This window comes from Pipistrellus kuhlii, unplaced genomic scaffold (genome assembly GCF_014108245.1).
Source record: "Pipistrellus kuhlii isolate mPipKuh1 unplaced genomic scaffold, mPipKuh1.p scaffold_m20_p_53, whole genome shotgun sequence".
NCBI lineage: Eukaryota > Metazoa > Chordata > Mammalia > Chiroptera > Vespertilionidae > Pipistrellus > Pipistrellus kuhlii.
This window is the reverse complement of record NW_023425555.1, coordinates 371,341-386,096: the sequence shown is the minus strand read 5'-3', so window position 1 is coordinate 386,096 and position 14,756 is coordinate 371,341. Positions and strand designations below refer to the sequence as shown.

At 63.2% G+C, this 14,756-nt stretch overlaps 1 protein-coding gene across 1 annotated transcript in view; it reads left to right on the top strand.

The window, feature by feature from the left end:
* Window positions 1-14,756, top strand: part of HMCN2 (hemicentin 2) — a 128,630-nt gene that overhangs the window by 70,220 nt on the left and 43,654 nt on the right. The window contains 16 exon segments of the mRNA XM_045573639.1: window positions 106-387; window positions 755-863; window positions 1,062-1,231; window positions 2,208-2,362; window positions 2,761-2,857; window positions 3,574-3,669; window positions 4,901-5,077; window positions 6,804-6,961; window positions 7,561-7,684; window positions 9,032-9,207; window positions 10,103-10,199; window positions 10,338-10,457; window positions 10,715-10,876; window positions 11,869-12,150; window positions 13,416-13,583; window positions 14,621-14,734. Of these exon segments, the coding sequence (XP_045429595.1) occupies window positions 106-387; window positions 755-863; window positions 1,062-1,231; window positions 2,208-2,362; window positions 2,761-2,857; window positions 3,574-3,669; window positions 4,901-5,077; window positions 6,804-6,961; window positions 7,561-7,684; window positions 9,032-9,207; window positions 10,103-10,199; window positions 10,338-10,457; window positions 10,715-10,876; window positions 11,869-12,150; window positions 13,416-13,583; window positions 14,621-14,734 (2,487 nt within the window).

The window sequence follows — 14,756 nt, the reverse complement described above, 5'->3', positions numbered from 1 at the left end:
GGAGGAGGCTCGTCCATGATGAGGGGTCTGCGGGGGGTGGGCGGGGGGCTGCACCAGGGCTGGCGGGGACCTCCCGTCCCTGAGCAGCCCCTGCCTCCTCCCTAGTCCCGCCCACCATCGAGGGCGCCGGCGAGGGGCCGCACTTGGTGAAGGCGGTGGCCGGGAGGCCCCTGGGCCTGGAGTGCGCGGCCCGCGGCTACCCGCCCCCCACCCTGTCCTGGCTCCACGAGGGGCTGCCCCTGGCGGAGAGCAACGGGACGTGGCTGGAGGCGGGCGGCGGCCTGCTGAGCCTGGAGAGCCTGGCGGAGGCGTCCGGCGGCCTGTACAGCTGCGTGGCCAGCAGCCCGGCGGGCGAGGCTGTGCTGGAGTACGCCGTGGAGGTGCAGGGTGAGCCCCCGGGCCGGGGCCCCTCCTCCCACACCGACCACCGGCCGGCGCCCGCAGCCCCTCCAGGAGCCGCCTCTGTCCACGGGTGGACGTTCACCCAGAAACCCCCGAGGCCCCATGCGGGGTTGGGGGCAGCGGTTCTGGGGGCAGTGGGGAGCGGCCGTCCCCTGCCTTCCCCTGGATGGACAGGCCTCTCGGGGGCTGATTGGGGCTGGCCCAGAGGGGCTGGAGAGGAGGGGGAGCGAGGTGGCGGGAACTGGGATGGCGGGGTGTGCCTGGGGCCTCCTTCCGGGGCCCCGGGGGACGTAGAGGGCTCCAGGCAGGGACGTGCTCAGCGCTGACCACCCAGTGGGGCTCCTGCCTGCAGTGCCCCCCCAGCTCCTGGTGGCTGAAGGCCTGGGCCAGGTGACCACCCTCGTGGGACAGCGCCTGGAAGTTCCCTGCCAGGCCTCGGGCTCCCCGGCGCCCACTATCCAGTGCGTATGTGGGGGGTGGGCGGGGAGGGTGTGGAGACCCGGGCTGGGGCCAGGGCTGGGCGCAGAGGGCACATGCTTTGGAGAGACACCCCCTCCCAGAGGCCTGACAAAGGCCGGATGTGCGAGCAGGCGAAGATGCTGCTTGTCCGCTGGCCCTCCTCCCCGGCCACAGGCTGACCGCCCCCCCCCCCCCCTCAGATGGCTGCAGAATGGCCGCCCGGCCGAGGAGCTGGAGGGGGTGCAGGTGGCCGCCCAGGGGACCACGCTGCACATCGACCACGTGGAGCCGGGCCACGCGGGCGTCTTCTCCTGCCAGGCCACCAACGAGGCGGGCACCGCGGGCGCCGAGGTGGAGCTGTCTGTGCACGGTGAGCGGCCAGGGCAGCCGAGGCCGGTGGAGGGGAGCCGGGACCGAGGCCACCGTGCCTCTGGGGGGCCGGGGAGGGATGGGGGGCTGGTCTTCTCTAGGCGGCACGTCTGGGCTGTGCTGCCCAGCTCCCCAGAGAGAAGAGGCATGCGAGGCTGGTCTGAGCTGTCCACCCCATTGTCACGTGTCCAGGCCTCAGGCCTCAGTTTTCTCCCCAGGCTTCCCTCTCTGCCCACTGACCACCACGAACTTCATTCAGCTCTTTAAATATGTCAGCTCTCTCACCTCCGTGCCTGAAAACGCTGTTTCTGTTCCCAGAGCATTCTCCTTCTTTGCCTCCTAGCACTTCTTTGTTTTTCAGGCCTGTCCTAAAACGCCCCTTCCTCCCAGAAGCCCTCCTTGATTTCACTGTGGCGCTAATAACCCACACCGCCCACCCTCTCTTGGCTGTCGCTCGCCACTCCCTGTACTGGCAGTGCTTGTTTCGTTGTCCGACTCTCAGCCCAGCTCTGGGAGGACAACACAGCGGCCACCATTCCTGGCTGTGTCCCTGTGTCTGGTACACTTGGGGCTCAGAGTAGATAGATGCTCAATGATGGATGGATGGGTAGATGGGTGGTTGAATAGATGGATAGATGAGTGGATGGATGGATGGATGGATGGATGAATGGATGGATGGATGGGCAGGTGAATGGGTGGATGGATGGATGGGTAGATGGGTGAATGGGTGGATGGGTGGATGGGTGGGTGGGTGAATGGGTGGGTGGGTGGGTGGATGGGAGACTTTTTAAAGAAAGGAAAGACCTGCTGTGCTGGGTCCAGGCGGCCACTCTCCCCCAAAGCCAGGTGTCTAGGGGATGAGTGGGGGAGGCTGGAGGGCAGCTCTGCAGGCCACTCCTAATCCCCGGCATGAGGGGCTGCTGGGTACACTGCCCCCTGCTGACCCTGGCCTGTCCTCTCCGCCTCCCCCTGCCCAGAGCTCCCGTCGGCGGTCATCGTCGGCGGTGAGAAGGTCACCGCCCCCTTCCTGCAGCCTGTGACCCTCCGGTGTGCGGGCACCGGGGCGCCTGCTCCGAGCCTCCGCTGGTGGAAGGACGGGGTGGCCCTGGCAGCCTCGGGGGGAAACCTGCAGGTACATTGGGGGGCCCTAGGGCTAGCGGGCGACCTGGCATAGAAGGAGGAGCCACATCCTAGGGGCCCTGGAGGCCCCAGCAGGGCCCGCAAAGAGCCAGTTCAGCTGGGAATTCTCAGTGGACTGAAGAGCTTCAGCTGTCAGAGGGAGAAAGTGGGCAGAAGGGGGGGTCCCCAAGATTGGAGGGGGGGTTCCCTGGAGTCTGTGTGCGGTTCAAACTGCACCCAGAGCCAAACTCGCGCCCATGCCTCCCCCCGCCTGCTCCTGGGTCCACGCGGCCTGGCCACTGGTCACGTCCCAGCACCGTTCTGAGGACTTCCGGTTCCGGTTCCGGACCCCATGCCCCAGCCCCCCCTCCCCATGACACACCTCTGCCCCCCACCCCACCCCCACCCCAGATTGAGAAGGTGGACCTGAGGGATGAAGGCGTCTACACCTGTGTCGCCACCAACGTGGCCGGCGAGAGCAGAAAGGATGTGCTGCTCAAGGTTCTGGGTGAGGACCCGGGGGCGGAGGGTGGGGGTCCTGTGAGGGCCCTCGGGCTGCTGCGGGGGCTGGTGAGGAAGGTGGGGGTTAAAATCTAGTCGTGACCTTGACTTTAGAAATAGGAAGTCTTCTGCCCACTCGGCCTGGGTGGCTCAGTGGATGGGTGTCGGCCTATGAACCAGGAGGTCAGGGTTCAATTCCAGGTCAGGGCACCTGCCTGGGTTGCGGGCTCGATCCCCAAGCGGGGGGCAGCCAATAGATGATTCTCTCTCATCATTGATGAGTGTCTCTCCCTCTCCCTTCGTCTGAGATCAACACAAATACATTTAAAAAAGGAAAGAAAGTCTGCTGAGTGCCCCCAGGGGTGGCTTTCTGAGGGATTTTACGGGACACGCTTGTCCGCAGCCATATTTGCCTTTGCTGCCCTATTTGTTTTGGGGGTTCCTTTGCATCCTCGCACAGGTGGGCAGGTCCTTGCACTTGCCATTTCCATGGCTCTCTGGGTTCCGCCTTCCCGCTGGGGCCGGCTGTCCTGGGGGTGGGTGCTGGGGCGGTCCCTGTGTGATTGCAATGAAGGTTTATTCTTGGGCATGGCTCAGGAGGGGGTTCCTGGGTCGGAGGGCATGAGCCGGGGTGGGGGGCTCTTGTCGCCCTGGGCCTTTCAGGAAGGCTGGGGAGAGACGTTGGAATGGCTGAGAGTTGAGGGCGCTCCCTGTCTCCCCCAGTGCCCCCCAACATCGAGCCGGTCCTGGCCAACAAGGCGGTGCTGGAAAACGCCTCGGTGACCTTGGAGTGCCTGGCCTCCGGCGTGCCCCCTCCAGGTAAGACCCCTCCCGGTGACGGAAAGCCGCCCGCCCCGGCCTCAGGCCCCACCTGCTGAGGCTGGCCGCTGCTCAGGTTGTAGAGACAGGGTGGCTCAGCAGGCCCCTCTGCCTGTTCTTTGCACTTTCCTCTCTTCCTCCTCAACAGCTGTTCACCAGTGCCCATGGCATGCCTGGCATCGCCAGGGCCCAGAGCCTGTGCGGTGGTGTCTGCGCTTGACCTTGGCCCAAAGGCCGGGAAGCGAGGGCGCTGGTGTCTGAAGCAAAGCCGCACGGCTTTGTCTGGAGCTGGAGCTTCACAGGCCGTCCCGCTGGGGGTGAGGGCCGGGCCGCCCAGTTGCCAAGTCGCTGTCTGTCTGCCTCTCCTTCAGTGGTCGTCAAACTGCAGCTCGAGAGCCACAGGCAGCTCTTTGGCCCCTTGAGTGTGGCTCTTCCACAAGATACCACGGCCTGGGCGGGTCTATTCTGAAGAAGTGGCGTCAGAAGAAGTTTAAGTTTAAAAAATGTGGCTCTCAGAAGACATTTCAGTCGTTGTGCTGTTGATGTTTGGCTCTGTGGACTAATGAGTTTGCCAACCACTGCTCTAGACTAGGGGTGTCGAACTCAATCAGAGAAGGGGCCAAAATCTAAAATCCAGCCTAAATCGCGGGCCGAATGGTTTACTGAACAGTCATAAACTGTCATTGTGATGGAAACGCAGCGGAGTGCAGTGATGACAGTGCGGTGCGGGCCACATTGCAAGGCCTGGCGGGACGGATTTGGCCCGCGGGCCTTGTGTTTGACACATGTGCTCTAGACTAACAGTTGCGGCAAAGGCTGGGAGCTTGGGGCTGGTGTGGGTGTTGGGCAGCCAGGATGGGCCCAGGAGGAGGGCCCATTTCCTCCCCGCCCCAACCCCCCCTTGAACCAGGTCCACCCAGGGTAGCGAGCTCTAAGGTTATTGCCCCACCCGATGGGGCAAATACCCTGTTAGGTTCCGGGATGGGCCCTGGCAGGATGCAGGAACTGCATACAATTGCTCCGTGTTTCTGAGGCTGCCGTTTCGGGGTGCTCTGGATTCTCCTCTAAAGCAGGAGCCGAGGGGGGCAGGCCCGCGTGGACTCTCCCTGCTCTCGGCCGCTCACCCCCGGGGCTTCCTCTCTGCCCTGGTCCTCTCTCGGGCAGCACCGCCCAGTACACAGCACGGTCTGAAGGGCGGGCAGGACCCCAGTGCCTCTCTTCTCTCCCGCAGACATCTCCTGGTTCAAGGGCCGCCAGCCTGTCTCTGCGCGGGAGGGCGTCATGGTGTCCGCTGACGGGAGAGTTCTCCGCATTGAGCGAGCCCGGCTTTCGGACGCCGGGAGCTACCTCTGCGTGGCGATCAATGTGGCGGGTCGCACCGAGCTGCAGTTCGGCCTGCGGGTCAATGGTGAGCGCCTCGGGACTAACGGTCCTTGTGCAACAATTATTTTCCATCTATTTGTCTTCAAATCTACCCCATATCCATCCATTCATCATCCACCCATCCACTCATCCTTCCTTCCCCCCTCCCATCATCCACCTATCCATTATCAACTCATCCATCTATGTTTTCTTGCATCCATAATTCATCCATTCACCATCCACCCATCTACTCATCCATCCTCCCTTCCTTCCTTCCACCCATCATCTACCTATCCATTATCCACTCATCCATGTTTTCTTGCATCCATAATTCATCCATTCATCATTTATACATCTATTCATCCATCCTTTCTTCCATCCATCATCCATTCATTTTCCCACTCATCATTCATCCATGTATCCATCCTTTCTTCCATCATCTATCCACCCATCCATCATCCATTCATCCATCTATTATTTTATCCATTCATTATCCATCCGAATATCCATGCATCCGTATATCCATACCCAACTGTCCACCCATTGATCCAATCATCCATCCAATTCTCTGCCCACTCATCCACCCATCTAACAATCCATCTGTCCACCCATCCGCCAATCCATCCATCCATCCATCCATCCATCCACTCAGCCATCCATTCCTCCATCTACCCACCTTCTCTGCAACTGCATTGATGAAGGACACGGTCTGGGGACCCCAAACCCTGGTGCTGCCGCCCTGAGGGGGCAGGCCGGTGCTTCCTGCTAGGGGAGGACTCAGGGGTAGGTCATTACCCAGAGCCCCGCTCCTGATGCGGTGACAAGAGCTAGCAAAGGCTAGGTGCATACCCCTGAGGGCCGGGAGCCTGGCTCTGACCTGGCCTGGGAGCCCGGAAGCGTCTTGGAGAGCTGGATTTTGAAACAGAGACCGCCTGCCAGGCCTGCGGTGCAGAGAGAGGGGGGATGAGGAAAGGCGAGGAGGCCGGGGCCTGGAGCCCACAGAACCAGGGGAAGAGGGGCCGGGCTGGGGAGATGGGCATGAAGGGCTCCGGTCTTTGTCCTCAGAGCAGAGGGAGCTGGGCAGGGGCCCCGGGCATCCTGGCTCGTGGCTCCCAGATACAGGAGGGTCATCACCTGCCTCCGCGGGGCTGCCCGCAGGCGAGCGTTTGAGCTGATGCCTCTGAGCCGGAAACCAGGACCTGCCCGGGGTCCTGAGCCCTCATCAGCCCTCAGCGCCCGGGATGGGCTGAGCAGGAGGCCCACACGCAGGTGCTGCGGCTTCCTGGCCGGCCACCTCGGGCCGGTGACTGCCTCCCGGAGCCCTGGTTCTCCTCTGCAGAGGCCTCAGGATGGCCTCGAAAGGATGAGATGAGCCCTGGCCGGTTTGCTCAGTGGGTAGAGCATCAGTCTGTGGACGGAAGGGTCCTGGGTTCCATTCCCAGTCAGTGCACAGGCCCAGGGTTGTGGCCTCGATCCCCAGTGGAGGGCATGCAGGAGGCAGCTGATCAATGATTCTCTCTCATCATTGATGTTTCTCTCTCCCTCCCTCTCCCTTCCTCTCTGAAACCAATAAAAAAAATATATGTATTTTTTAAAAGATAAGATGAGCAGCCTTGAGAACTGTGCAGGGGTATCTGCCCATGTTGAGTGGCCGTCCCTGTGCTTTTGTGTGTGGCCTGGGAGGGGGTGACCCAGCCAGGTGCCCTCCCTGATATGTCCCGAGTGGGGCTCAGCCTATGTGCTGTACCACCTCCCTCCCCCTGCCCCTGCAGTGCCTCCGCACATCACGCTGCCGCCCAGCCTGCCGGGCCCCGTGCTGCTCGGTGCCCCGGTCCGGCTGACCTGCAGCGCCACCGGCAGCCCCAGCCCCACCCTGCTGTGGCTGAAGGACGGAAACCCCGTGTCCACGGCAGGGACCTCCGGCCCCCAGGTCAGTAGGGCTGGGCGGCCTGCTACCTCCTGCCGCCTCGGGGACAGGGGAGGTGCTGGGCGCAGAGGCCAGGCCCGGAGCTCCAAGGGGAGGGAGGAGCGGTGACCGCCCAGGGCGGGCGGGGGGACGGGGAGGGGCTGCTGAGCAGAGAGTCTCAGCATCATCTCCAGAAACAAGTGCGTGTGAGCTAGAGTGCCCGCAGCTGCAGGAGGTGAGTGAGGAGAAACAGGTGAACGCAATTTTAATAGGCATTTCGGCTAACCCAGTCTATCCAAACAGCGTAATTCCATCATCGCCAATATGGAAAGCGATGAGGGAGATGTTTTGCATCCTTTTCGTACTAACTCTGGGACCCGCTGTGTAGCCTACGCTTGCGGGCTGGCCCCTCCCAAGGGCTCACTAGCCACAGCGAGGTTATAGGGGGCCCTCTCGGGGGACCCCTGTGATTGCCCGCCAGCCAGGCTGAGGTCTGGGGGTACCGGGCGTCTGGAGCAGGCTGCCCGGGCGTGCCGTCAGCAGGGCCAGCTGGGGAAGGTGTGGAAGGTGTGGAGCTGGCCTCGGGGTGCATAACCTCACGGGGGCTTCCTTCTGGGGCGCAGGTCCTTCCCGGGGGCCGCAGCCTCACGCTGGCCAGCGCCCGGGCCTCTGACGCGGGCACCTACTCCTGCGTGGCGGTGAGTGCCGTGGGCGAGGACCGCCGGGAGGTCGCCCTGCACGTCCACGGTGAGTGTCGGGCCCGGAGGCTGCAGCCCAGGAGCGTGGGGCAGGGGGCTGTCCGGTCGCACTCAGAGGAGGTGGTGGGTGTGAGACATGCGGCCTGAGCCTGAGCTGCCTTCCCGGGGGGTCAGTTGGAGGGTGAGGCGGGTGGGAGGGTGGGTGGCCTCACTCAGCCAGGGGATCCGAGTGCAGTGGCAGGAGGCACCCATGGCCAAGAGCCGACAGTTGGACGTATTCACTCTCCTGGGTCAGTGGGGGTGACGGTGCATTTGGGCAAGGTGGTGTGGGGTGGTGTTTTGGGACCGGCTCTGCAGTGCATGGATCCGGGGTTCAAATCCTGCCTCCGCCACGTCTTAGCTCCGTGGCCTCGGGATGGTCACTTTGCTCCTCTGAGCCTCCGTTTGTTCATCTGTGCAATGGGCGAAGGTGGCACCCACTCCCAAGGTGTCTTGGGGCTCACCACACTCAGCAGAGTGACAGTTGCTCTGGTTTTAAAATGTCCTCGATGCCCTGGCCAGCTTGGCTCGGTGGATAGAGGGTCAGCTTGCGGACTGAAGGGTCACGGGTTCAATTCCAGTCAAGGGCATATGCCTGGATTACAGGCTGGATCCCCAGTAGGGGGTGTGCAGGAGGCAGCCAATCAATGATTCTTTCTCATCATGGATGTTTCTCTCCCTCTCCTGTCCTCTCTGAAATCAACAAAAAATATATACTAAAAATAATAATAAAATAAAATGTCCTTGGAAGGGATCTTGTGAGGTCTCTGTAGATGCACAAGGAGCTCTGGGAAATGTGGAGCCTGGGTGGGGGGTACAGGCTGGGGGCACGTTCCAGTCCAGCTCCTCCCATCGCAGAGTCCGGATGATGGTCAGTGGGCAGCGTGTGCCCCGGGGTCATTGCATTTCGTTGCCGGTGGCGCCGGCTGAGCTGCCCATCATCACAAGTGGCCAGTGTCAGGCCCAGGGCTCTGGCCAGGGCCTCTGACTCCGGACCCGCCTTCCTGACCCCACGCCGCAGGAGAGGTGGCTGGGGGCCTGCCTTTAAACACACATTTAAGAAGTAAAGCTATTTAAATTTTAAAAAGGAGCTTGAGATCACTGTAGACTCACGTGAGCTGCCGGAAACAATACAGAGAAACCCCGGGTCCCCTCCCTGCGGTCCCCCCCGAGGTTACCTGGGAGGTAACTCTTGTCCTGAGGTGCCGTCGGCCGGGATGCGGCCGCTGTTACCACCCACCGGCCCCTGGGCCTGGGCCTCCTTTTGAGGCTGGCGCTGGAGGTCGTCCAGGGGGGATGAGAGGGCTGGTCCCCCCACCACACACACACCTGCTGAGGTGCCCCTCCGCCCTCCCAGTGCCGCCCAGCATCCTCGGGGAGGAGCGGGACGTCTCCGTCGTGGCCAGCCAGCCGGTGGTGCTGGAGTGCCAGAGCCACGCCGTGCCCCCGCCCGTGCTGAGCTGGCGGAAGGACGGCCGCCCCCTGGAGCCGCGGCCCGGAGCCCGCCTCTCCGCCAACGGGGCCCTGCTGGAGGCGAGTGGAGCCGAGCCCGGGGGCTGGGGGAGGGGCGGGGGCCATGGGGGCCCCCCCAGACCCAACACCCAGGGCGCATCCTTCGGGGACTGAGCCTTCGGGCCCCTCCGCCCCCCACGAAGCCGGCAGCTCTTTCTGCTTGTTTTCCACTCCTTGTTCCGAAGCCGCCTCATCTTTGGGCCTTGAAGCCCCGGTATCGGCCTCCGGCCCAGCAAGGCAGGGGTGTGTGGGGCCGGGACTCTGGAGTCAGCCTGGATTTAACCTCTAGCTCCGCCTCCTCTGGCTGCGCCTCCCCCAGCGTCCTGACACACTGGCCTGGGTCTCTTTCCTGCAGACACATCGGTGCCTCTCTCCTGGGAGGTGGGAGGGTTCTCAGAGGCAGGCCCGTGAGGTCCCGCCCTGCCCCAGAGCACAGCTCATCCACGTCAGCTCCGGGAGGGGTGTTGCCTCCGCTGCTGCTGGGGAGAACCTTGCACTCCAGCCTGCTCCTTTTCCTCCCACCGCCCTACTCCTTGTGATATGGTCATTTCTGACCTGGTTTGCTCTGTCTGGAAAGCCTGCCTCTCCTTCCCTCAGAGCTGCCGCCGTCACCCTGTCAGGCTCTGACCCCTGAGGACAGGGTCCCCCCCCCCCCCCCCCCCCTTCACCCTGCACCTTCTCCTCAGGGCTCTGCCAGAACGGGCTGGGCTGCGGGTGTGGCTGGCAGGGCTGCCACGTAGGGAGCCCATTCCTGCGCCTGACCCACAGGAGGCCCCCCGCAGGCACCGGCTTCGGGAAACTGCAGGGGGCAGGAGGTGCCCGGGCCGGGTGGAGAGGTTGGGGCGCAGTCGCACAGTCCGTCCCGGGGCACCCCGTCCGCGCTGCCCCCCTGACAGCTCCTGTCGCCGCCGGCCAGGTGGACAGGGCAGAGGTGAGAGATGCCGGCCACTACACCTGCGAGGCGCTGAACCAGGCCGGCCGCTCGGAGAAGCACTACAACCTCAACGTCTGGGGTGAGGGACTCCTGGGCCGGGCTGCGGTCCCTCCCGCCCCGCCCCGCCCCTACGCGGCCAGCTCGCGTGCCCGGGGGGACTGCTGCCTCGGCTGGTCCCCTCCCAGCCCCCACCCCCTCACCCCCTCTCTCCTCTCAGTCCCTCCAGCGTTCCCCTCGAGGGAGCCCCGCATCCTCACCGTGACCGAGGGCCACCCCGCCAGGCTGTCCTGCGAATGCCGGGGAGTCCCTTTCCCCAAGATCACCTGGAGGAAGGACGGTACGGAAGGGGCTGGGGTGCCCAGCAGACATGGGGACCGAGCAGACGTGGGACTGAGGACAGTGTCATTTCTGTAACCAAGGACACTCCCCTGGGGCTGTAGGCCCACCGTCTCCATCTCCGCCAGACTCTGGGGTGGGGACACCCATCCAGGGCAGGGACAGCCTCCTCCTGCAGGACTGGGCCAGGATGGGGTGGCGACAAGCGCTCCCGGTGGGGGGGACCAGGAACCGGGAGCCGTTTCTTGCCACATCCAGGTCAGCCCGTGCCCGGGGAGGGGCCCGGCCTGGAGCAGGTGTCGGCGGTGGGGCGGCTGCTGTACCTGGGACCAGCCCAGCCGGCCCAGGAGGGGACCTACACCTGTGAGTGCAGCAACGTGGCCGGGAATAGCAGCCAGGACCAGCAGCTGGAGGTGCACGGTGAGCGGGGCGGGGTGGCCTGAGCCAGGCAAGAGGGGCTGGAAGGGGGCAGGCAGGCACCTGGCAGGGGAGACTCCACCCCCAGGGTCCAAGCCAAGACAGGGGCAGCCATCATGAGAGCACTTCCCGGGCCTCTTAGATCCCAGGCATCTCCTTACCCTCCTCCCAGCCAGCTCCTGCGGCTCCGAGCCTCAGCCTGAGGGGGGCAGCGTGACCCCGGGAGCCCCCAGTGACCCAGAGGGGAAAACATAACCTGAAACAGAAACTGGAAGGGACGTAAAATTTCTACGAAGCTCCTGTGCGTAACGGAAGCCTTAGTCTCCGGCTGCGCGTCCTGCAGGGATGAGATGAAATATCTCCCCTTAGAAAATAAGACCAAGAGCCCTAGCCGGTGTGGCTCAGTGGATGGAGCATCGGCCTGTGGACTGAAGGGTCCTGGGTTCGATTCCAGCCAAGGGCACAGGCCTGGGTTGCAGGCTCTGTCCCCAGTAGGGGGCGTGCAGGAGGCAGCCGGTCAAAGATTCCCTGTCATCGTTGATGCTTCTGTCTCTCTTCCTCTTCCTTCCTCTCTGAAATCAATAATATATATATATTTATATATATATATATATATATATATATATATATATATATATATATATATATATTTTTTTTTTTTTTTAAAGTAAGAAAATAAGACAGTAACCCCAACCCCGGCCGGCTCCAGCAACGGCCTGAGCTGTGGGAAGGCCGGTTTCTGAGGAAGGAAACCTCCCACAATCCTTCGGGGCTGTGCTGAGAGACAGCGGCCCCTCCCCGGGTCCCCAGGGTCAGACAGGGGCAGGAGTGGAGCGTAGGGCCCCATTATGAGGATGGAGAACGGAGGCCCAGAGAGATGAGGTCCCCTGGCCGGGTCACAGGGCCAGGGAGAGGCCGTGGGGAGCACGGGCCGGCCTGGGGCCGATGGGAGAGCTTGCTGCCCGGCGGCCACAGCAGCCTTCTCCCCGCCCCAGTTCCCCCGCAGATCGCCGGCCCCCGCGAGCCCCCCACGCAGGTCTCCGTGGTCCGGGGCGAGGAGGCCACTCTGGAGTGCAACGTCACCGGGAAGCCCCCGCCCAGGGTGACCTGGGAGCGGGCCGGCCGGCCGCTGGGAGCCGAGCCCGGCCTGCGGCCGCAGAACCAGGGGCGGAGCCTGCACGTGCAGCGGGCGCAGGCGGCCCACGCCGGACGCTACAGCTGTGTGGCCGAGAACGTGGCTGGGAGGGCCGAGAGGAGGTTTGCGCTCTCCGTGCTGGGTGAGGACCCGGGCCGGCCGGAGGAGGGCGGGGAGGGGGCCCGGGCTGGAGAAGGCAAGGCCAGTTCAATCTCCAGGCACAGCCCTCAGTCTGTGCCGGGGTCACGCCTCATTCTCCCCAGAGGCGGGCCTCTGGTGAGGTCTCTGGGGAAGCCAGCAGCACTGCTCCCAAACCAGGACTGGCTTCAAATAGCCCTAATCTCCCCCTTCTCTCTCTCTCTCTCTCTCTCTCTCTCTCTCTCTCTCTCTCTCTCTCTCTCTCTCTCTCTCTCTTTGTCACACACACACACACACACACACACACACACACACACATTTCCCTCTCTTACTGTCTATCCCCTACTCTGTTCTGGGCACCGTGGAAATCAGCAGCTCTCTCCTCCTGACTCACATGTGATCGGGGGATTCAGGGGCCTGAGCTCTGTCGGGGAAGTCAGGGCAGCCTCCTGTAGGAGGTGGCCTGTCAGCTGAGATGTACAAGCAGGATGGGAGCTAACCAGGTGCCAGGCAGAGGGAACAAACCCCATAGAGGCCTGGAGAGGTGGCACGCTCAGGGGAGCTAGCACAGCCTTGAGGTTTCAATCTTTTCTTGAGCTCCTGCTGTGTGCCTCGGGCAGACGTGCAGAGTGGTGAGAGAGAAGAGGGGAGAGGTGGGCAGTGTGGCTGGGACCCCCCTCACCCGCTCACCCCAGCCTGAAAGAACGGGGCTTCCTTACCGAGTGGATGCTCTAGATCAGGGTCGGCAAACTGTGGCTTGTGAGCCACATACAGCTCGCGAGCCTCAGTTTGCTGCTCTGTTGACTAATGAGTTTGCCGACCACTGGGATAGGGGCTTAATCACAAGGAACAACAGCCTGTAATTATTGGAATCGAGACTCTAGGTCAGTGGGCAAACTCATTAGTCAACAGAGCGGCAAACCGCGGCTCCAGACACTACAGCGCCATGTGGCTCTGACGTGTGGATCTGGGGGACGCATCTGTGTCCACCTTTGCTCTCAGCCCGTCTCGTTTGCTCAGCGCTGTGCCGAGAGCTTGACACGGGTTCTTGTTGAATCCTCCTGGCATCCCTCCTGGGGGCTGGGGAAACTGAGGCCCAAGGCGTCTGCCTGACCCTGACACTGTGATCGCCACTCACCCCTCAGAGTCACCTCCGCTCCACAGCCCCTTCTGCGTGGGGTGGGGCTCCGGGGGAGGGCCGTGCTGGGGCGGAGGACGGCGCCCACAGCCCTGTCTGCACCCTGAATGAGGCCGTGTCTCTGTGCCCAGTGCCCCCGGAGCTCACCGGAGACTCGGACCCGCTGACCAACGTCACGGCCGCCCTGCACAGCCCCCTGACGCTGCTCTGCGAGGCCACGGGCATCCCGCCCCCGCGGGTCCGCTGGTTCCGAGGGGAGGAGCCGCTCCGCCCTGGGGAGGACACCTACCTCTTGGCCGGTAAGGTGCCCGGCGATCGGGGAGTGTCCGGCGATCGGGCCTGGCCCTCCGCTTCTGCCTCTGCTCAGCACATGCCCGTGACCTCTGACCCCGAGCAGCCAGCCTGGGTGGGTGGGATGGACATTTCAGCGGTTGGTCTCTCAAGAGGGCATCCCAGGTGATGTGCTCCAGGAAGCAGATTTGAATACATTTAGGAAGGCTTCCTGATCTGCTCCCCTCCTAGAGACTCACAGCGACCATTTATATAGTCGAGGTTCTGATAAGTCCTGCAGCAAAAATTCTCAGGCGCCTATAGAACATCTCACAGAGCAGGGCAGGCGGGCGAATGGACATAGGCTCTGAGCACCTTCGCCTCTGATAGCCGTCCTCCTCACAGAGTTGGTTTGCTGACATACAGACGGGGAAACTGAGGTCTGGGAGGCAGTATCCCATCCAAAGCTTGTGAGGAGGTCAGGGCCCCTGGAGCCCAGCCTCAGGGACCCGCAGGGATGCTCCGGCTGCTCCAAGGCTGGGGTGGCAGTCAGCTTCCCCGTGGGCACCTCCTGGGAGCACTCGGCGGGGCTGCCAGGTGCATTGCGATGAGGTGGACTCGGGGACTGTGTCAGGGCCCAGCGGGAAGGAGAGCGGTGATCCATTAGTGATGTCTGCCCCGGGCGTAGGAGCAGCCGTGATCTCGTGTCCCGTGCGTGTGCCTCCCCTGGGCCGGTCTTGGGAGAAGGTGGCCTTTTCCAGGGTCCATCAGCGCAGCAGGCCTGCGGCTGTCCCTTTCGCCGTGGCCGGTCTCCAGAAGTGGGGGTCGCCAGGTGACAGGTCCTTCTTCTGAAACGGGGCCTCAGACATTACTCTAATGTCCTGGGCCTCCTCCCATCTGTTCACCCTCCTGGGCCTCAGTTTTCCCGCCTGAGGAATGGGGCACTGGGGAAGGCAGGCACAGCTGATGGAGGCGCCTGGCACGCTCCTCTCCCTGGTGGTCAGCCTGGCTCGGCTCGGGACAGAGGCTGCTCAGAGCCACAGAGCCCACTCTCCTCCCCCCCCAGGCGGCTGGATGCTGAAGGTGACCCGGACCCAGGAGCGGGACAGAGGCCTGTACTGGTGCCTGGCCAGCAACGAGGCTGGGGAGGCGCGGAGGACCTTCAGCGTGGAGGTCCTGGGTACGTCACAGCCCCCGAGAAA